Source organism: Pteronotus mesoamericanus, unplaced genomic scaffold (genome assembly GCF_021234165.1).
Source record: "Pteronotus mesoamericanus isolate MK-2021 breed Mesoamerican mustached bat unplaced genomic scaffold, CSHL_Meso_final scaffold_45, whole genome shotgun sequence".
Classification (NCBI taxonomy): domain Eukaryota; kingdom Metazoa; phylum Chordata; class Mammalia; order Chiroptera; family Mormoopidae; genus Pteronotus; species Pteronotus mesoamericanus.
In genome coordinates this window covers 4,284,279-4,306,451 of record NW_026555317.1, presented here as the reverse complement: position 1 = coordinate 4,306,451, position 22,173 = coordinate 4,284,279, and the positions used below count along the sequence as shown (strand labels likewise).

At 49.6% G+C, this 22,173-nt stretch overlaps 1 protein-coding gene across 3 annotated transcripts in view; it reads left to right on the top strand.

Annotated features, from left to right (window-relative positions):
• Positions 1 to 22,173, top strand: part of TET3 (tet methylcytosine dioxygenase 3) — a 90,089-nt gene extending 67,916 nt beyond the window's left edge. For all 3 annotated transcript variants that reach the window (XM_054593553.1, XM_054593554.1, XM_054593555.1), the window contains 8 exons: positions 2,087 to 2,177; positions 7,782 to 7,875; positions 11,335 to 11,543; positions 12,724 to 12,874; positions 15,336 to 15,425; positions 15,966 to 16,103; positions 19,367 to 19,703; positions 20,390 to 22,173. In XM_054593553.1, the coding sequence (XP_054449528.1) occupies positions 2,087 to 2,177; positions 7,782 to 7,875; positions 11,335 to 11,543; positions 12,724 to 12,874; positions 15,336 to 15,425; positions 15,966 to 16,103; positions 19,367 to 19,703; positions 20,390 to 22,164 (2,885 nt within the window). In that variant the 3' untranslated portion in view covers positions 22,165 to 22,173. The remainder of the gene's footprint in view (positions 1 to 2,086; positions 2,178 to 7,781; positions 7,876 to 11,334; positions 11,544 to 12,723; positions 12,875 to 15,335; positions 15,426 to 15,965; positions 16,104 to 19,366; positions 19,704 to 20,389) is intronic.

Sequence of the window (22,173 nt, the reverse complement as noted above, 5' to 3'; positions counted from 1 at the left end):
GGATCTCTAAACAGTATAGTTTAGTTGAGCCTGGTTTTGAATATTATTTCAAAGTAATCTTGCTGTATTTGTCCTGTGCTGTTCTTCTTCCACTCACTGTGGAGTAGTATTCAGTCTTGCCGCTGCAGGTTGTCCGTTCTCGTGATGGATGGATGCCATTGTATGACTCAGCTACATTTCATTTATCTGTGCCACTGTTGCTGGGTTATGGGTTGTTTCCACTTTTGACTACTGCAAATAATGTTGCTCTGAAAATCCTTGTATATATTTCGATGCATGTGGCCAAGATTTCCTCTGAGATAGACAGGATCAGCAAGTTAGGGCCCCTTGCTTAGTTTTTTGTTTTTGTCTTTTTATTTTTTAACTTTTGATTTTGAAATAATTTTACATTTATAGTAGAGTTATAAAGTTGGTACAGAGAGTTCCTGTACTCTCTCTACCTAGCTTCCCCTAACATGTCTTACACAATTATGGTGTATTTAAAATGCGTTCTTCCACTAAGGTATCTTTTCTGTTCTAGGACCCAGTGTAGGGCACCACGCTGCATTTAGTTGTCTTGCCTCCTTAGATATGAAACAAACTTTTTAACTGTAGTGTACTATTTATATAAAGTTCTCTATAACACATCCATGTTGTGTGAATCAATGGTTGCTTCCCTTTAAAAAAAATTTTTTCGTGAACTTTACATGCCCTGGTTGGTGTGGCTCAGTGGATTGAGTGCCAGCCTCTGAACCAAAGGGTCACTGGTTCGATTCCCAGCCAGGGCACGTGCCTGGGTTGTGGGCCAGGTCCCCAGTTGGGGGCATGTGAGAAGCAGCCACACATTGATGTTTTTCTCCCTCTCTTTCTCCCTCCCTTCCCCGTCTCTAAAAAAGTAAATAAATAAAAATCTTTTAAAAAAATAAGTGAACTTTACATAACATAAAATTAATAATTTTAAAGTGCATAAGTTAGTGGCATTTAGTACATTCAAGTGTTGTGCAACCACCACCTGCCTCCTTCCAAAATATTTTCATCACTCCAAAATAAAACCCAATAAGTGGTTACTTTGTGTTTCTCTCTCTTCCCCGCCTCTGGCAACCACCAGTCTGCTTTCTGTTTCTATGAATTTACTCATTCTGGATATTTTATATGAATGGAATCATGCAATATGTGATCTTTCATGTCTGGATTCTTTCATTTAGCCTAATGTTTTTGAGGTTTAGCCACATTGTGGCATGAATCAGGACTTCATTCATTTCTTCTTAGAATTGTAAAATACACATAACATAAAATTTGCCATTTTCACCATTTTTAAGTATATCCTGTAGTAGCATTACTGTCATTCACAATATTGTGCAACCATCACGACTTTCCATTTCTAAAACCTTTTCCTCACCCTAAACAGAAACGCTGCCCCCAGTAAGTAATAGTAGTAACTCCAGCTTCCCCCTGTCCCCCCCAGGCCTCGATAATCTCCAACTTTTATGTCAATAAATTTGCCTATTCTAGAAAATTCGTATGAGTGGAATCATGCAATATTTGTCCTTCTTGTGCCTGGCCTGTTTCTCTTAGCCTAATATTTTCAAGGCTCATCTGTGTTGTAGCAGGTGCCAGACTTGATTCTTTTTTGTGGTAGACTAATATTGCATGGCCAGACCACATTTTGTTCTTCTGTTGGTGGCCACTTGTGCTGTTTTCACCTTCGGCTCTTGTGAATAATGCTGCTGTGAACATGGGATACAGGTACCGCTGGGTCCTTGCTTTCAGGCCATTTGTGTGGATACCTGAGTGGAGTTGCTGGCCGACCCCTGGTCTAGAATATGTATGATGATAAGCTAAATTCCAGTGTGGTTGGACCACAGTGTTGACAGCACCTGGTTTTATTATATTTTAAAATTATTGCCAATTTGGCCTGTGTGTGGTGGTATTTCATTTAATTTGTATTTCCTGATCTCTAATGCGGTTGAACACACTGTCTCATGTGTATAAGCCATTTGAATTTCCTGTTTTGTACTGTGCCCATTAATTTTCCTATTGGTTTGCCTTTCCAAATGAATGTTGATGAATGTTGTCTCCAATTAATGTTTACTCTGTGTTTCTGCAGAACAAATAGTGGAGAAAGATGAAGGTCCGTATTACACCCACCTGGGATCTGGCCCCACGGTAGCCTCTATCCGGGAACTCATGGAGGAGCGGTGAGTGCTGCACAGATGTCCAAGAAGAAGTGGACAAGTTGTTAAGAGAACATGGATTTTAAACACCTCTCACTTTCACTGTCTTGTGCTAGACAACATACAGAAAGGAATGTTGGTATTCCGACTGTGGAAGGGTGAACGTGGGGTTCTCACTGCTGTTGCTTCTGGGTTTCTTTCTGTCGATGGGTCTGCCCTCCATCCCTCTCCCTCTCCCCCTTTCCTCTCTCCCTCTTTCTCTCTCTTGAAACATTTCTTTATGGAAGAAATGTGGTAAATGGTTATATGTCTTACAGAATTTCCCATGGTCTGAATTTTGCTGCTAGCTTTCCTGTAGTGTGTTTAATAGGTCTTCTGCCCTATGTCCTATAAATTGGTAGTTAGATCTAAAGGCTTGATCAGAATCCGATTGTTTTTCTTTCTTTTTTTCCCAAAAATACTTAATAGGTGATATTTTGTACCTCAGTTAGGAGGCATGTATTGTCTCATCGTTGGCCAGTGGTTGCCTCCTGAGTCCTTTTGACGTGATCCTAGGAGTGTAGCATAGCTTTCTTGATTTTTCGCATGACAAGATGTCCTGGGCTCACACCGTACATTTATCCAAGAAGTCCCGGTTCCTTTCATTGTGGGAAAAAGTATTTAGAAAACAGACTCTGGGCGCTGGGCATGCTCATTGCCACTGGGGTGCTCCTTGAAAGAACGAAGATGTGTGTGTGGGTTTTTTATTTTTGTTATTGTTTAGAGATTAAACACATTGTGAGTTTATATTGACACTTCTAACTCAAACTGAAGACTGTAGGGTTTTTACTTAATATCTCTTTTTTGGTTCTGAGTCACTCAAATTCTCTGTGACTCAGCTTTCTTATCTGCAAGATGGAGTGATAGAAGTGCACAAACTGCAGGAGAGTTGTGAGGACAAACTGAGTTGATTGTACATAAAGCACTTAGTGTTTACAAGTACTACGTAGAGTGTCTACCTCATATGCCCATGGGCCGACTGCATTATTTTGTAACAAACATTAGTATTTCATTAGTAAAGGCAAAGATTATGTAGACATAAACATGTTTGTTCATACATATACATACATGTGTGGCAGGCTGAGTGGCTCCAAGTTTCCACAAATTTGGGAACCAGAGTTTGTCTGACTAGGGGAGCCAGATTAATCCTTTCATTAATATAGCAGGGAACATGATTTTTAATTAGATAACTCAGAGCATCCCTGAGTGAATAAAAGGTAAGGTGCATGGAGGACAGTGAACTGCTGTAATCACTCTTGATTGCCCTGTACCATCTGGAAACATTTATATTCGAAGTGGCCCATTAGAAAAGCAGTTGGTCAGAGACCCAGTCTGCAGATTCAGGCCTGGTGCACCCCTGAGTCAATGAGAAAGCCACACACTTAAAACAGGGTGTGTGCTGTATGTGCACGCCTGCGTGGTGCAGTTTCATTGGGAGGGGCATTGTCTTGGCCGTTGATTTTTTGTAAGGAATTCTCACACTAATATTTGCAGGTGGAGGGCTGCCGGAGAGCCAGATGTGCAAGTTTGTTCTGGGATACCATGTGTGTGTGTTTCTTGGTCACAATTTTACGAGATTTCTGGATAGCTGTCTAAATAACTTTTAGTTATAGAAGACTTATGTTTTCAAACGGGTTAAGAGATAGTGATAAAGTTGAGATTTCTTCATTCTTTTCCTCGTTGCTTTAAAAATAACAGCCAAGTATAGATTCTTCAGAAACTGATCCAAGGGAGGAGTTTCTTCAAGACCAGGAATATTTGTGTTTTTCCTCAGTAACTGGTTTATTTTTATCTTGAGGACCTTGTAAATCATGTAACAGCTTGTGTTTGCATCTTTATGTTGGCTGCTCGTAAGCTTAGAGCCAGATTTGTGTACCCCCATTAGGAGGAATGTAATTTCTCATCTTTGGCCTGTGGGAGCCTATTCAAGTTCACTCCTGAGTCCTTCCGACCCTGAGGAGTCTCCGTTAGCTTCCTTGATTTCTCATGGGATGAAATGTTCCCAGTTCATCTCAAAATTACACACAAGACCCCACTCTTTGCATTTTGTGTACCAGCATTGTTTCTGTCTGTTTCCACCTTTCCTCTGATGCTGTCGCTTGCTGTTTTTATCATATAGACATGTCTTTAAGTTCTTATGGAACAAGAAGGGGAATGAACGATTGATGAAAAGCGCTTGGTCGGAGTCTAGTTTATGAATGATTCAGGCTGTCTCTTTCCCTAGACCTTCCCGCTTCCTGCTTCCTCCGCAAGGACCACTCCGCTCTCAGGAGGTGGCCAAAGGCGGGAGGGGAAGCAAAGGGAAACCAAGGAGACACTGGTGCTTTTAGCTTACCTTGTAGAGATGTGGGGGAAGGCAAGGGAGTCAAAAGGGAGCCCTACAATATTATCCCAGGTTATTAGGTGCTCTCTCCCTCCTGGTGACGCAGCTTCTCATTGTCACTGATGGTCGAAGTTGCTTGTTCAATCGTGTGTCTGAGAACAGTGTGCTGCTTAGAGCATATAGCCTCTAGCTGGAAGAGGATTCTCTGCAGACAAGGAGTTCATTAAAGGTTCATTCTAGAAATGAAGAACCAGCACTATTCCTCTGAGTAGTGAGGAGCTGCTCTCATTACTGTGTGGCAGAGGTAACCCCGAGGAAGCACCACTTTAGATCAGTGGTTCTCATACTTGAGGTGCTTCAGTCCTTTGGAGGGCTTGGGAAGGCACAGGTTATGGATTCCCAGCCCCAAGTCTGTGACCTAGCCGGTCTGGGGGTGACCCCGGAGCATGCTCTCCTCCCGGGTTGCTAGGGGATGCTGGTCCTGCCCCCACCCTTGAAGAACCACTGGCTAGGATGATCAAGTTACCCTTGGGGATAAGGTTTCAGCCCATTCTTGCAGGCTTCGTTTAGGGTCTGGGAATTCATCTGGATTCTAAAAGGGCCTCTTGATGATAGGCAAGAATGTAAGACATTTAAGAAGAAAAAAAAATCTAGAGTCAGTTGGTTGTCTTTAAACACTGAGACAGTTCTGGTGTAAAAAAAAAAAAAGAAAGAAAGAAATCTAGCTGATCATTCAGTGCTTGGCCCTTTTATTTGCTCTGGAATATGAAGTTCACGGCAGGAAGCTTTTCTCGCAAGGGTGGGATGGTGGGGCAGGTCCTAGCCAGGAAGCCCGAGTCAGTGTCCTCAGCTCACCCTCCTGTGGGGAACACGATATCCTGTCCGTTCTGGTGAGAGCAGTGTGGTCGCCTCCGGCTGTTCTTCCCACAGCGACCCCAGCACTCAACGAGCGCCCAGCCTCTGCCCTCATGGGCCGCTTCCTGATAAATCTTTCTGAATTGAAGGTTTTCCGGGACCCAGACAAAAGTGGCACTATCTGGTCTTGTCTTCTTGAGCCAGACCACGCTGTGTAAACTCCCCAGAGTGCTGTCTGCAAGCACATTCTATACGGGACTCACATAGCCTTAGAATTTTAATGTGGTAATTATCAGAAACAGTTTTCGCCTCTTCACGGAGACCTTGGGTGAAATGGAGAACTCAGAGAAACCTTAGATCAGCATTTTTAAAATATTAGTTCTCTTTCCAATTACAGAAATAAAACATGTCTGTAAGAATCCTTTTCAAAAAAGTTTAGTGTAAATAAAGCTCTTTAGCAATTCGGCTTCCTAGAAGAAACTAAAAAAAAAAAAAAAAAAAAAAATGCTTACCTTTAAATTTTTTGTAAGCATTTACAAAGATCTACAAATGGATATAAAGAAATTTTTAACTAAGTGGGATCAGTCACACTGTACCCACTGTTTGCAGCTGCTTCCCTCTTCCTTAACTTCGTCCATGTCAATACATGTAATTCTGTCGCATCCTTTTAGATGGCTACATGGTTTTCATTGTATGAAAATTTATTATATTTTATTTAGCCAGTCCTATGCTGGACACTTAAGCTGTTCCTAATTTTTCCGTTATTGGTACAACAATGAATATCTTGTTCTAAATCTTGGCGTATTTGCACAATTATTTCGGGTAGAGATTTCTAGAAGTGGAGTGAGATAGAGCACATGTATAATTGTGTATGTATGTTAACAACATATATAACTGTAATAGCTATTATAACATTACCCCCTATTAAATAGTCTATTAAAATGATATGCTGTGACCAAAATTGGATTCACTATAGAAATCCAAGGATAGTTTGATTTGGAAAATAGGTTAAAATAGCATTCCATGTTAATTGACCAAATGGGAAAAACCATTCAGTTATCTCGCTCCATAGAAGCTAAAAATGTATTTGATGAAAGTAATCAATTTTTTAACATTTAAAAAATGTATTAAATTTATTGGGGTGACACTGGTTAATAAAGGTAATCAATTCTTGGTTAAAAGCCCTTAGAGCAGGAGACCCTTTTAAAGTAAGGAAGCCTCTGTCTCTGTTCCATAATCAGTGAGCCTCCTGCTCCGTGATGAATAGCCGGGAGCATTGCCGGTAAAGTCAGGAAATATGCCAAGATGCCTGCTAGCGCTTCGGTAGTGCTGGTCAGTACCGAGATAAGAGACTTGAAATAGAGGCTTAAAGAGTTGAAAAGGAGGAGGTGGCAAATGACCACTATTTACAGGTGATATGATACTATACCTGAAAATAAAAAGCTATTAAAAATAATTCAGTAAGATGACTGTTTACATTATTAAGAATAATTGATGTTTGTTGGATGAAGTTCCTTCATGCCAAGAACTTCAAAGCACTTTAAATAATGCACTCCATGTGGATTATACCTTGTTTGATCTTTTTCCCAAGCCTAGGAGGAAGAAATCATTTTTATCTCCATTTTACAGTTGAGGAAACTGAGGCTTAGAAAAGTTCAGTCATTTGGCCGCCGCACTTACAGCAAGAAAGTTGCTGGGCTGGCAGTGCAGCCCGGCCTGTCTGACCTCCAAGGCTGCACTTTAAGCGCCATTACCCCCAGCTAGTTGTGTGGCCTTGAGCAGCCAGTTCCGCTCTGGGGGCCATAGTTCCATCCGCTCTGTAGGTGCTTTGGTTAATTAGGGCTCTCAGGATCCCTGGGCGAGTGCACGTGTCTGTGGGCCAGGGCAGAGCGTGTGCGGGAACCGGTGTGTTTACTGTCCGAGGGAATCTCGGAGCCAGTTTGTGCTTTGAAGGATCGATCCTCCCGGGCCGCAGCTGTCCTCATCATGTTCAAGTCAGCTGGAGATTGTTGAAAGAGAACAATAAGGATTTCCCCATTTGATTTCTTTGTTTAGTTGAATTTATAAGTAGCTAGCTCTCAGGGCGGCCGGGCTAATGGGGCTAGACAGAAACGCTTGTGTTTGGCCCTTGGTTTGCCTATCTTCCTAGCAGCTCAGAGCCAATAATCAGGCACAGTTTGCTGGACTTCTCCCTGGGACAGAACTGGGCCAGGTAGACCAGAGGCCTTGGGAACCTGGAAGTGGCCACTGTGTCCCCAGAGGCTTTTAGCGCAGAATAAACATTTACACCTTTCTCTTTCTTTTCTGTTGCCCCCACAGTAACTAGAAACCCACTGAGGCTTGCCTTCTTACTGTAAGTTGCTCTCCTTTGGGTTCCTCTGAGCGAAGGGTGCTTCTGTCTCCCTCTCCAGGTATGGAGAGAAGGGGAAAGCCATCCGGATCGAGAAGGTCATCTACACGGGGAAGGAGGGGAAGAGCTCACGTGGCTGCCCCATCGCAAAGTGGGTGAGTATTGTGACCCCGCCGCCCAGGCTGTGCCTCACTCTCCAGCACCGGGGTGTGGGGAGGAGGCAGGCCTGTCTGCTGTCCAGGGAACCTTGGAGCTGGCCTCTGGTGCTTGGTCAGGGTCCTTTTCCCCCAGTCTCAGCTATTGATCTCCTTTGGCTTTGATGCCGGTCCTGGGCACCCCGGGCTGGCCTCGGAACTGCTCTAGTCACTAGACTTGGCTCACACCGTCCCTACATTTGAGGCTGGAGATGGCGTCCAGCTGAAGCCACTGCAGACTCCTCAGCCCCCTCCGTGTGCCCGCAGTTTCTGGTGGTTCCATCCTGTCTGGAATGGGCTAGTAGGTCCGGCAGGGTCAGGGACAGCCTTGCTTCTGAGCCACTGTCTCTTGGAAGGCAACCTGGGTGTCTCAGCAGGGAGATGTCCGCAACTCAGACCCCGATTTCACCCAGAGTTTTCTGACCTTACACTTCCAGTCCACAAAGAGATTTCTAGAGTCACTGCAGCATGAGGAACAGCAGCAAGGTCACCGCGTGGCTGTGAGCCCCACGTTGTGCTGGGTGCATGGGAGGGGGACATGCAGGGAAAGTGGAAAGCCCTGTCCCTGTGTTCCAGCTGCTTATGATGCCGAGAGACACAAAATAAAATCACAGAGCATGAATAACCGAGGTTGACGTTTGAGAGGCAGGCTTGGTGCCATAGTGCTCGGGCAGGGACACCAGTGAAGGGAGGGGCGTCAGGCCAGGTTCCCCAGAGAAGGTGGGTGTGCTTGGGGCCGTGAATGCAAGGCCTCGCCGACAGGCCGAGGGGAGAGCAGAGCGTTCCCTGGTGAGGAGAGCTGTGTGGGCTGAGGCAGAAGGGCAGAGGGAACGTGCACACGGACAGCCTGGAGTGAGGGACGGTGGTCAGTGACCTTTGTCAGCCTGTGTCTATCTGTGCACATGCCTGTTCTTACCTGGTATCTACCCCATGCCTTTGCACCTTTGTGTTTCATGAAGGCTCAAAGCAGGAACTTGTGGCCCAGAGGTGTGTTTTGGTTAGCAGGTAAGGCTTCCTTTAAAATTTCGAAGGAAATTCTGACACATCTTACAACCCAGATGAACCTTGAACACATTTTGCTAAATGAAATAAGCCAGTCACAGAAAGACAAATACTACATGATTCCACTTACGTGAGGTACCCAGAATAGTCAAACTCATGGGGCAAGAAGGTAGAAGGGTAGTTACCAAGGGAATGGAGAGTTAGCGTTTAATGAGGACAGAGTTTCTGTTTTGGAAGATGGAAAAGTTCTGGAGATGGAAAACTTCTGGTGCTGATTGCACAACAGTGTGAATGTACTTAATGCCTCTGAACTGTGCACTTAAAAATAGCTAAAATAGTAAATTTTATGTGATGTATGTTTTACCACAATAAAAAAAAGTTAGATTTGGTGCTCACGTCTTTTTTAAGGAGAGACTGCACGTAATAATCTGGATTCCTATTTTCTTCTTACAGAGTTGCTAGAGACAGCCGCATTAGGCTGGAATTCCCTTTAAGCAGTGGTTGATGAAGGCGAGGCCTTGCTTCCTCCTTTTGAAGTTGCAAGTGCTTTTTGCTTTGTCATGGTCCACACCACTCCCTCGTCTTACATCTTGTCCGTTTTCCTCATTTTTGTCGCCTGCCTGGAGGCGCCTTCGACACTGACATACCCGTGACTGAGTCTGTCTCCAGCTCAGAGTGTCCTGTCCTCCGGACCCCGCCGTTGGGCCCGCTGGAGATAGGCACTCAGGTGCTGCGAAGGGCCTCCGCCCTGCTCGTTCCCATCAACAGCGCCGACCAGTGCCACCACCAGGAAACACCACCTGCTCGCGCTCCCACAGCACAGAGTGTGGAAGTCACTTAAGACTTTTCCCTGTCCCTCCCTTCCTGTATTCAGGTGGTCCCAAAATCACCTTTCTCCTAAATGTCTCTGGAATTCATTCCTTTTCCTATTTTATTCCCCGCTGCCCTAGTTCAGGCCTTCATGCTTATGTTATACCTGGTCTCCCAGTCTCCCCCTCCCAACCGTCTGTCCCCCCATTCTGTAGCATGGAGCTGTTTACATAAGCAAGTCCCTGCTTATGGACCTTGGAGCCCCTTCCTTAGTCCTTGTCCCTCAGTCTGCCACTCAGAGCCCGTCCCAAATCCCCACTTCATCCACACCTACATCTTACCTGGTTACAGAGTTACGTGGGATCTTTGGGGAGATTCAGCCCCCTCCCTCCTCTCCAGCTCCCGGGACTCTGTGCCCTGACCTACTGTCTGGTGAGCCAGGACAGAGCTGTGGGAATGAGTGGGGACTGGGCGGGGGGGCCCGGGAGGGAACGGCCAGATCCTGAGGAGCAGAGCAGCGTGGGCCCCAGGCCTTTGCTTCTGAGGCAGCTGCCTGATTGAGATATAACTCCCCTACTAGTGACCCATGTAAAGTATATAATTCAGTGGGTTTTGGTATATTACATTATTGATTTTTAAAAATTGTATTGAAAAGGACATAAAATTTGCCATTTTAACCATTTTTAAGTATACAGTTCAGTGGCATCAACTACATGCATGTAGTGATGCAACCATCACCGCAACCTATTCCAAAACTTTGTCGTCCTACCACACTGAAACCCTCTGTCCAGTAAACAAGCTCTCTCCATCCTCCTTTCCCCAGCACCTGGCAGCTACCATTCTACTCTCTCTGTGGATTTGCCTATTCTAGGTGCCTCATGAAAGGGGAACCGTATGATATCTGTGCTCCTGTGTCTGGCCTCTTTCACTTAGCCTAACGTTCTCCAGGTTCATCCACACGCTGTGGCATGTGTCAGAATTTTGTTCCTTCTTAAGATAGACTAACACTGCATTGTATGGATAGACCACATTGTGTTTTTCTGTTCATCAACTGATGGACCCCAGGCTATGTCTGTCGTTGGCTGTTGCAAATAACGCTGCTCGGAACATGGGGCTACAAGTATCTGCTGGAGTCTCCGCTCTCAGTTCCCTTGGTTATATCCCTAGGAGTGGAATTGACTAGTTATATGGTAATTTTATGTCTAGCTTTTTGAGGAACTGCCGAAAGCTGTTTTCCATGGCACCAAGGTCCTTGCTTTTTAACCAAATACATACAGATGTGCAGCATTTTCTCTGAAAATGTTTTAGGATGACATAAAATTCTCCTAATATATTTTGGCTTACAGTTTTACCTTTGTATCTGTATTCCTAAGTCTACATATGTCATTAATAACTTAGCTTTTGTAATAATCATCATCTTAAAAAGATAACTTTCGTGTTTTTCGTTTCCTAATTATAATGGTCTCAGCCTCCGTGGTTGTGACCCCCCGCAGGGCCCTGCCCCCCTGGTGCGGTCCGCAGAGGTGAGGCGTGAGGCGTCCTGTGCAGAGGAGCGAGGGGCCTGGCTCCCTGCTGTTAACGGCCCCTGCCCCGCCCCTGTCCCTGCAGGTGATCCGCAGGCACACACTGGAGGAGAAGCTGCTCTGCCTGGTGCGGCACCGGGCGGGCCACCACTGTCAGAACGCCGTGATCGTCATCCTCATCCTGGCCTGGGAGGGCATCCCCCGCAGCCTGGGAGACACCCTGTACCAGGAGCTCACCGACACCCTCCGGAAGTATGGGAACCCCACCAGCCGGAGATGTGGCCTCAATGACGAGTACGTGGGCAGGGCCCTGGGCGGCGGCAGCAGGGACTCTGGGCGGCTCTGGGGAAAACACTTGTCCCATTCAAGACGCTGTTTGCCTGCGGTGGAAGGAATACTTCCCCACAGTCCCAACCTGGGTTCTGGGTCCTGGCCGGGGACGGTCTGTCGACGTGGCTCAGCGTTGCTGTTGTACCTGATCAAACCTGAGACTGTAATGATGGGAACAAGTGTGGAAAAGTGTGTAAGTGCCCCACTAATACAGGGCATCAGTGATAGTCACAAAACCCCCCCTGAGATGAGGGGGGTTTTTTCCATTTTTTAAATTAAGGTGTTTTTACTTACCATAAAATTTATCCTTTGGGGTATACAGTTTGAAGAGTTTTGACGAATGTTTACAGTGATGTCGCAACGACCATCATAATCAAGATACAGAACAGCTCCATCATCCAAAAAAATTCCCTCATGCCCCTTTAGGGACAGACCCTCCCCCTGCCCCAGCAACCACCGATCTTGTTTCCCATCCCTACATGTTCGCCTTTTCGAGAACATTATATAAGGGGATCCATATGGTGTGTAGCCTTTTGAGTCTGTCTCCTTCCCCTGAACACAGCGTTCCCACACATCTGTGGGTGTGCAGCAGGGGCCCGCTCCTTTTCACTGCTGAGGAGTAGTCCACTGCAGGGATGTACCGCAGTCTGTCCGTCCCCCCAGTTGAGGAGCATGTGGGTGGTTTCTGGATTTGATTAAGGTTTGAATTGTTACATCAAGTATTTGTTTAAAGGCCTGTAAGCACCTGGGCCTGCAGAAGCAGGTGTGTTTAAACCTTGTGGTGCATATCGTTCCTGTCTGTGTGGTCTGCTTTAGAGCTGGTCAAGGTCTTAAAGTTAAGGCAAAGTATAAACCTTACTGGTTTTTCACTAGATTCTTCCCCCCGTGTCTCAAACAACCCACGTGCTCCTCCCAGCAGCAGACTCTCAGACCTCCAGGCTCAGGAGTGGGAACAGAAGAGGCTGCAGAGAGGGGCCTCTCTATCCAGTGAAACTTGAGAAAGGGAGTGAGGGTGGGAAGGATGTGGTCCCAGCCACTGGGAGTCCAGTGGATGCCAGACCCCAGCCGGGCCTCCCTCTGAGGGAGGAGGAAGACTCCACAACAAAGAAACCTATCTATGCCCAACACGTGATGTGTGTTGCAGCCGGACCTGCGCTTGCCAAGGCAAAGACCCCAACACCTGCGGTGCCTCCTTCTCCTTTGGTTGTTCCTGGAGCATGTACTTCAACGGCTGCAAATACGCTCGGAGCAAGACACCTCGCAAGTTCCGCCTCGCAGGGGACAACCCCAAAGAGGTGAGGAGCTCTAGGGAGCAGCAGGACCCCCCGCTCACCCTGTCACACCGCATGTCTTTAATTTTCTGGTGGGATTAACACACACAACTCAGATGTACAGAAAATGGAGCTTGCTTTATTTTTGTTAACTGACCTTATCTCGCTGTGAAATAAGGTTACATGGGAAGGTGCAATGAGGGAAAAATTAGGTTTCCCAGTTACAAGTGCTTTAGACTCTTCCAGTTTAAAACCATTTCTTTAAAGTAAATATTCATATTTCTCATTAGAATCTGACCCTTTTAAAGGGTAATTTCTTTCCTTTTTCTTCCCAAGACCTCTTTCTGGGCCTCGGAGGTGTCAGGAAGAGGGACCCTGGCCCTTGGCCCATTCTCTGGGCCAGTGCCGAACTTCCCGAGGCGTCCCTCATCCTGCCTGGTAGCTGGCAGGACACCTGTGTGCGGTTGTCCAGTTTTCTCCTTACCAGGGGCCCGGCCCGCTCCCTGGGCACTGGGCTGGCATCTGTAAGGTATGGCCTCGAGGTCTGAGGCCTCCTCTCTGCAGTTTCCTCATTGGAGGCCAGGCCTTCTTCCCAACCCAGCGACAGTGGGACTGGAGGCCTCTGGGTCTACGCTGATGGCCATGCTCAGGCTGTGGCAACCAGGAGCACCAGGTCAGGCCACCGCCCACTCTGCCACTTCCCCTCTCTTGACCATGGGATGAAGGCTACCGGAGAGGTGGTCTGCACTTGGAGTTCCAAGTGCAAAGAAGGTGCATGCGTGTCTTGGCTCTCTCCCTCCATTTCTCCTCCAGCCTCCCTGCCTCTCTCCTGCCTGAGCTCCCGCAAGGGTGGCATTCCGGGTCCCTTTGCTAGGTTCCACGCAGCATCTTGACCCCAGTGACTAGGACTCAAATCTCTCTTAAGCTCCTCAAACCAGAGGCACTTCCCCCTTTTCCACATGCAGGGACTCCCCTGGCGCACATTTTTCTACACCAGAAATGAACTCCTATGCTCAGACTTCCAGCTTTGCTTTTCAGAAACAAAAGGAAGCATTTTCAAATTTAGAGCCTTTTTTTTCCCCTTAAAGCCTGCCTGTTAGACTATTGTGTGAGCGAGTCTGATAGCCTGGCTTGACCCTGGAATCTTATTTAGGACAGCATCTGCTCTCCCTGAAGGTCCCTGAAAGCCGTTGCCTCAATGGATGCAGGAGCCTCAGGGCCACCAAGAGCTAGGAGATACCAGGAATGAAAATGCATTAGTTTAATTTCTCACAAATACTTCCCTTATTCCATCAGCTACTGTTTCTGTGTACTTACTAAGTGCTGGGTACTCTGCCCAGCACCTCACAGGTATCTCAGTGAATTTCACAATGCCCTTATGACCTAGGCACATTACTCCTTACTTTCTAGGTGAAGCACGTGGCTTGCCCAAGGCAATAGGGTAGTAACGGGGAAGCCACGCTTTAAGCTCAGGTCTCTGTCTTTCTGGAGCTTGTGAGCTTCACCTTTGCTATCCTGGCTTTGGGTCTATGGTGCTGGTGGCCGCATCGGGGCGGCAGCCAGGGAGGGGCAGTTGTGGATGGCAGCCATTGGTCTCTTTCATTTTTAATCCTATGAATTTGGTTCTTTTTTTCTTCCTTCCTCCTCCTGCTTTCTTCCATGAAAACTCTTCATGCCTTCTTTGGAATCTCTTCGAGGCCCACGAAGAGCTTCTGCCACCCTACTTGCTATCCTCAGAGGGCCCGAGATTGGCTGTGGACACCTGAAACTTTCACCACGTGTAGCTGGGGGGCTGCTGCTTCGCTTAGGGCGGAGCTGTGCTTTGGAACCTTCAGTGATGATGGGAATGTTCTCTGCTTTCTAGTACAGGAGCCACAGGTGCTACATGTAGCTATTGGGCATTTGAAACGTGGCTGGTACAACAGAGGGACTGAATTGTAATTTTAATTAAAATTCATTTATATTTCAGTAGCCACACATGGCTTGTGAGTAACACATGTGATGGTGCCAGGTATAGAGGATGGAGCTTTGCAATCTGTCCGTATTCCTGGCTCAGGACGGACTCTGGGCCTGGCCAGCTGTGAACTTCTAGCACAGACCTTGACCACACCTCTCAGCCAGTGTTTGTCTGTGTGTAACATGGGAAGGAGGATCCGCACTCATTGCTCCTGCCTTCTCGTGCTGCCATACCACCCTCGAACCTAGGGTGTGGAGCGCTTGCAAGCACTGGGCTGGAAGAACAGTAGCTTAGCAGTCAGGATGGCTACCGGTGGCTTTTTCTGGTGCACTTGTGTCTCCAGCTTTAAAGCAGACATGGCATACCATCCCCCTCACAGAAGGAACGCTGTGAAACAGTCTGGTGGCGCCTTGTCTCCGATCTCCCTGCTGGAAGCCCAGTGGCGGTTCTGGGGTGGTGGCCGATTCCCAGTGTGCAGAGCTGGCTGGTCGGGCTGCTCTGGACGTGTGACCGCTCTTCTCCCCACAGGAGGAAGTGCTCCGGAAGAGTTTCCAGGACCTGGCCACCGAAGTCGCTCCCCTGTACAAGCGGCTGGCCCCCCAGGCCTACCAGAACCAGGTACTGAGTCCTGGGCCTTTCTCTGCCCACACACCATCACCATCCCTGCCCAGGTGTCCTGAGGTGGGGCTCCGCACAGGAAAGGCCCAGCCAGAGATGGGTCAGTGATGTGGCTCTTTGACAAGACCCCTTTTTCACACCACACTGACTGCATCCCAGTCCGACCCTCCTCCATCCTTGGTCTTCAACCCCCTCTGCCGCCTCTGGTCTGGTTGCTACTGGTGAGGCTTGAGTTGCTCTCCTCTGTCACTTGGACCGCACCTCTATCCTAGGGTGTGGAGCACTCCAGAGCGAGAACCATTTTTATGCGTCTGAGTAGCACATTAAATTCCCCTCCAGACAAGGCGAGGGGCATTTGAGATAACCCGTGAGGAAGTGATTCCTGCCGGGGCCTCAGCCAGAAAACCTCCACCCTGCAGCCCAAAGGCAGGGCAGCTGTGATCCTGAACTTCCCTTCCCCAAGGCCCGGCCTACCCAGGTGCATAATCAGGGCCACTTACCTCAGGTCACGTGAGCAGCTCTCCCTGGTCATCCTTGCAGGTGACCAATGAGGAAATAGCGATCGACTGCCGCCTGGGGCTAAAGGAAGGGCGGCCCTTCTCGGGGGTCACGGCCTGCATGGACTTCTGTGCCCACGCCCACAAGGACCAGCATAACCTCTACAACGGCTGCACAGTGGTAAGGGAGCCTGTGTGCTGTCACAGGCCCACGGGACCCCACAGCTCCACGGGACCACCCCGGGGTGGGCTGACTAGTCTGTGTGAACACAATCCAAGCAGGCAAGGGATGAAGTGGACAGGTGGGCTCGAGGAGGGAGGGACCTAGACACAAACTCTTAGATGCTGGCACTACCCGGCCAGACCGCCCGCCCCTGCCCACCTTTCTGAGGAAACCCTCGCCAGATCCGGGCCCTGGCCTGGCCTTGTGTTCTGTGATTAGGTGAGTGCCACAGACTGCAGCTCCTTGGGCACAGAGCCCCCCAGTTATCTGAAGTGTGGTTCCAGGTCTCTGTGAACATGTGGCTTAAAAAATCCAAACACCCTCTCGATTCATTCACTCAACGAATGTTTACTGTGTCCAGATATAGCTTTAGATGCCAGGGAATAAAACACACCATGTCCTTCCCAAGTATGTGATCTGATCTGCTGTTCGATAGAGGTGAAGGCTCTGAGGAAAAGATCAAAGCAGGCAAGGGATGAAATGATGGGAGATATTTCAGAGACAGAGAGGCCGCTGTGAGGAGGGGCACCTGAGCTAAGACGTGAATAAGTGAGGGAGTAAGGAGCTGAATGTGGGGGTGGAGTGCTCCGGGCAGAAGGACCGGCCCAGGCCCAGGCCCAGGCCCAGTCCCGGGGGGATGAGGGCCAGGGCGCAGGCGCAGGCCAGGGCGCAGGGAGCCCCAGAGGCCCGGCGGGGCTGCGGGTTGTGCACTAAGTGTGATGGGAAGTCCGTGGAGGGCTCTTGAGCTGCGAGTAGTAAGATCTCACTTATAAAGTTAGACAAGCTCTCTTGCTCCAGCAGATGGAAAATAAAGTATGTGGGGCTGGGGGAGAGGAGGGTGGGAAAGAATCAGAAGAAGGAGGTCAGTCATGTAGGAGGCAGGGACCGTTGTCTCGGCCAGGTGTGACAAGGCTTGGGCGGGAATGACAGTGAGGAGAGGGGGGCAAGTAGACAGATTTTGGGTGATTTTGAAGATACGGCTGAGAGGATTTACTGATGGACTGGATATAGGATCAGAGAGCGAAGACTGGAGGACCACTCTAAGGTTTTTAGCAAAGGCAGTTGGACAAGTGTTGGTGTTATTTATCGAGATACAGAATAATGGAGGAAGACCAATTTGGGGGTGAAAAAAATTAAGAATTCTGTTTTGGGTGCTTGCTAGATGTCCAGGGGGAGATGCGGGATAGGCAGCGGGGAGGAAGGATCTGGAGAGATGGACGTGGGGCTGGAGGGCATGCAGGCCATGGTGAGAGCCGCGAGGCTGATGCCGTCAGCAGGGGGAGCGCGCGTGGGGGTCCGGGCTGGAGTGGGACCCCCCGAGGGGGTGAGGCCTGCTCTCCTCTTTGTTCTAACCTGGATGTGGGCAGGCAGGGCTCCCGAGGACTGGGGAGGAGGCAAGGGCACCGGCACGTTCAACTGAAAGGGGCCCCAGGTCTGGTGTAGCTTGTGTCCCCATGGAGATGGATGACCCAGCCCTAGGATTCCATTTCTCGGCCTTGTCTTCCTTCTCCATGTCCAAGGCTGAGAAGCAAGATGGGGCAGGCTTCTGTCTCCACTCTGTTGTGGGGGTTTCTAGCTGAAATAGGGAAAGGGAGGTGGGCTGTCCAGGATTAGGAGAGGTGTGGGGAGGAGGACAGGGCAGCAGGAGAAAGGAGCACAAGGTGGTTATTTGGATCTCAGCCTCTAGAGTTTGGAGTGAAAAAATGTGAAGTTTTTCCAAAATGAATAATGTATTTTACTAATTGAACAACTATTCATTGTAAAAACATTTAAATAACATAAGAAAGTATAAGTAAAGTAAAAATTGCCTGAAATTCCATAGAAATAACTAGTGTTAGCATTTTGATGACCATTCATTCAGACACCTGAATGTGTGTGTGTGTGTTCACATACAGCTGTATAAATTTCACATAAATGGGATCCCTTGCTTTCTCCCTCTCTTCTCTCTCTAAATATGAAGGGTGGGAGGGAGGGAAGAAGGGAGGAAGGAAGGAAGGAAGCAAGCTTAAAAATTAAAAAAGAATTGTGTATAAATTGAGCCCTGGTCAGTGAGGCTCAGTTGGTTGGAGCAAACCGAAAGGCTGCAGGTTTGATTGCCAGTCAGGGCACATGTGAGAGGTAACCGATAGATGCTGAAAAGAACTTTGTACAAATTGAAATGTCTGTGTACTTATCCTCAGAACAACCAATAAAATCTTAATTAAGAAAGAAAAAAAAAAGTAGAGAGTAAACTTGAGGGAAAAACTCAAACCTTGTTAGTAATCGGAGAAATGCAAACCAGTGAGATACATTTTGATAATGAGCAAAAAGTTTTTAAGAAATTGACGGCAAAATTATCGGCAAAAGTATAGGAATATTGAAACGTACATTCTGCCAATATGGGTTAAACACTGGTGATAATTATTGTGGGTAGCTTAGCAATATGTGGCAGTTCAACTTCATAGTTTTTAGTCTAAGGAATTAAGTATCCTAAAAATGTTAGCCAAAGGATAATGTATTATTTATGATAGGTAAAAATTCAAAACAAGTTTAAATGGTAATGAAGGCTTAGGTAAATTAATGTGTTGATACAGTAGAACCAGCTCTTAAATCATACTGAAGGAGAATATTTACTGTAGTTTTTAAAATGAAGTTATAGAACCACATGCGTAATATGAAAGTGTTTACAGGGATTGTATCTGGGCGATGGGATTAGGGAGATAATTTTTACTTCCTTTTTGCTGGTCTAAGTTTTCTATAACCAACACATGCAGTTTTCAATAAAAAAAAAAGTTATTTTAAGAGCAAAAGGAGGCCGAGTGTTGGGGCACAGAGGGTAACGGTGGGAGGTCTGAGGCTAGGAGATTTGGCAGCTGTGGCAATTATGCTGGTCGGGAGGGCGGAGCACATCTCCCAGCCCTGAGCTGACCCCCTGCCCGCCATGTGACCCTGGGCCAGTCATCTCACCCCTCTCAGCCTTATTAACACCGCAGGAGACAGTGTGAATGGACATGCTTTGAAAGCTATAGAGCAGACTGAATGTTGGTGATACTGTTCCTCTGTGGACCAAGAAAGAGATGCTTTTTAGACCCTCCAAGGGGCAAGAGGGAGCACTAGGGCCAAGTGGATGGCTGGTGCTGGGGCTGCGTGGGGAAGGGGTGTCATCAGTGGTGGATGCTCAGCTCCTCCTCCCAGCACTGGGCTCCTCCAACTCTGTGCCCCTCCTCTCTCCGCTGGGGCAGGTCTGCACCCTGACCAAGGAAGACAATCGCTGCGTGGGCAAGATTCCCGAGGACGAGCAGTTGCACGTGCTACCCCTGTACAAGATGGCCACCACGGATGAGTTTGGCAGCGAGGAGAACCAGAACGCCAAGGTGGGCAGTGGGGCCATCCAGGTGCTTACCGCCTTCCCCCGCGAGGTCCGGCGCCTGCCAGAACCAGCCAAGTCCTGCCGCCAGCGGCAGCTGGAAGCCAGAAGGGCGGCAGCTGAGAAGAAGAAGATTCAGAAGGAGAAACTAAGCACCCCAGAGAAGATCAAACAGGAGGCCCTGGAGCTGGCTGGCATCTCCACTGACCCAGGTGTGTGGGGAGCAGGCATCCACCGGGGGCGGGGTGTGGGTGCTGTTGGGTGGTGGATCTGGACAGCTCCCTCGCTGCCCCCGCCCTCCCTCAAGATCACAGGAGAGTCCTGGGGCGCCTCTCAGCCACCTGGACTATCCCATTTTCTTAATTTCGTCAGCCAGGGTGAGCGCCCCAACAGTCCCAGGACACCAAACCTGGCAGGCCATACCTGGGGAGCCAGTGTAAGGAGATTGTCTTATCTTCCCAAAGAGGAGCTGGGTTTGCACTCCAGCTTGCCTGCTGCCTCCCTGAGAGTCTGCGGAGGGCCCCGTGGCTTTAGGCACATGGGCCGCAGTGGGGCAGCAGGGCGGCCGGCTCTCCCTTCTCCTGGCCCTTGCCCCTGCAGTGGCCAGCAGGAGGGGAGGTGCTTCAGTGAGGACTTGTGCATTCGCAGGGGCTGGGAGAAGGAGGAGTGATGCGGACGGCGCTGTGCGCTCTGTGAGCCACTTCTCCCCAGGCTTCGGCAGGTCTCGCGGGGGGGCGGGGGCGTGATGGTCAGCACCCAGAGCAAGTCCGGCCTTGCTTGCGGAGGGAACGTCTGAGGGAGAGGAGCGGGGGCTTCTCTCCCCAGTCCTCCTGCCCAGGGCCTTGGCCTGCTGTGGCTCTGCCTGCTTCTTCTCTGCCTTACCTCCTGTTCTCCCCAGGTCTGTCTCTGAAGGGTGGATTGTCCCAGCAGAGCCTGAAGCCCTCGCTCAAGGTGGAGCCACAGAACCACTTCAGCTCCTTCAAGTACAGCAGCAACACGGTGGTGGAGAGCTACTCGGTGCTGGGCAACTGCCGGCCTTCGGACCCGTACAGCATGAACAGCGTCTACTCCTACCACTCCTACTATGCACAGCCCAGCCTGACCTCCGTCAATGGCTTCCACTCCAAGTACGCTCTTCCGTCATTCAGCTACTACAGCTTTCCATCCAGCAACCCCGTCTTCCCCTCTCAGTTCCTGGGGCCTGGCACCTGGGGGCACAGTGGCAGCAACTGCAGTTTCGAGAAGAAGCCAGACCTCCACGCTCTGCACAACAGCCTGAGCCCGGCCTACGGTGGTGCTGAGTTTGCCGAGCTGCCTGGCCAGGCTGTTCCCACAGACACCCACCATCCCACTCCTCACCACCAGCAGCCTGCTTATCCAGGCCCCAAGGAGTACCTGCTTCCCAAGGCTCCCCAGATCCACCCAGTGTCCAGGGACCCCTCTCCCTTTGCACAGAGCTCCAACTGCTACAACAGATCCATCAAACAAGAGCCAGTAGACCCACTGGTCCAGGCTGAATCTGTACCCAGAGACCCTGGTAAGATGGGCAAAACACCTTTGCCCGAGGCATCTCAGAATGGAGGACACAGTCACCTATGGGGACAGTACTCAGGAGGCCCAAGCATGTCCCCCAAGAGGACTAACAGTGTGGGTGGCAGCTGGGGCATGTTCCCTCCAGGGGAGAGCCCTGCCATCATGCCCGATAAGATCGGTTCTTTTGGAGCTGGCTGCCTGACTCCTTCCCCCTTCCCAGATGGCCAGTGGGGGCTGTTCCCTGGCGAGGGGCCGCAGCCGGCTTCCCAGCCTGGAGGACGGCTGCGAGGCAAACCGTGGAGCCCCTGCAAGTTTGGGAACAACACGTCGGCCTTGGCCGGGCCCAGCCTGACTGAGAAGCCATGGGGGATAGGGGCAGGGGATTTCAACTCTGCCCTGAAAGGTGGTCCTGGGTTCCAGGACAAGTTGTGGAGCCCCCTGAAAGGGGAGGAGGGACGGATTGCAACCCCGGGGGCAGGCCAGCTGGACAAAGCCTGGCAGTCCTTTGGCGTGCCCTTGGGCTCCGGCGAGAAGCTGTTTGGGGCCCTGAAGTCCGAGGAGAAGCTGTGGGATCCCTTCAGCCTGGACGAGGGGACAGCCGAGGAGCCTCCCAACAAGGGGGTGGTGAAGGAGGAGAAGGGCGGTGTGGAGGAGGAAGAGGAGGAGCTGTGGTCCGACAGCGAACACAACTTTCTGGATGAGAACATCGGCGGCGTGGCTGTGGCCCCCGCCCACGGCTCCATCCTCATCGAGTGTGCCCGGCGGGAGCTGCACGCCACCACGCCCCTCAAGAAACCCAACCGCTGCCACCCCACCCGCATCTCGCTGGTCTTCTACCAGCACAAGAACCTCAACCAGCCCAATCACGGGCTGGCCCTCTGGGAGGCCAAGATGAAGCAGCTGGCAGAGAGGGCGCGGGCGCGGCAGGAGGAGGCCGCCCGGCTGGGCCTGGGCCAGCAGGAGGCCAAGCTCTATGGGAAGAAGCGCAAGTGGGGGGGTGCCGTGGTCACCGAGCCCCAGCATAAGGAGAAGGGGATTGTCCCTACCCGGCAGGCGCTGGCTGTGCCCACAGACTCCGCGGTCACCGTGTCCTCCTACGCCTACACGAAGGTCACTGGTCCCTACAGCCGCTGGATCTAGGTGCCAGGG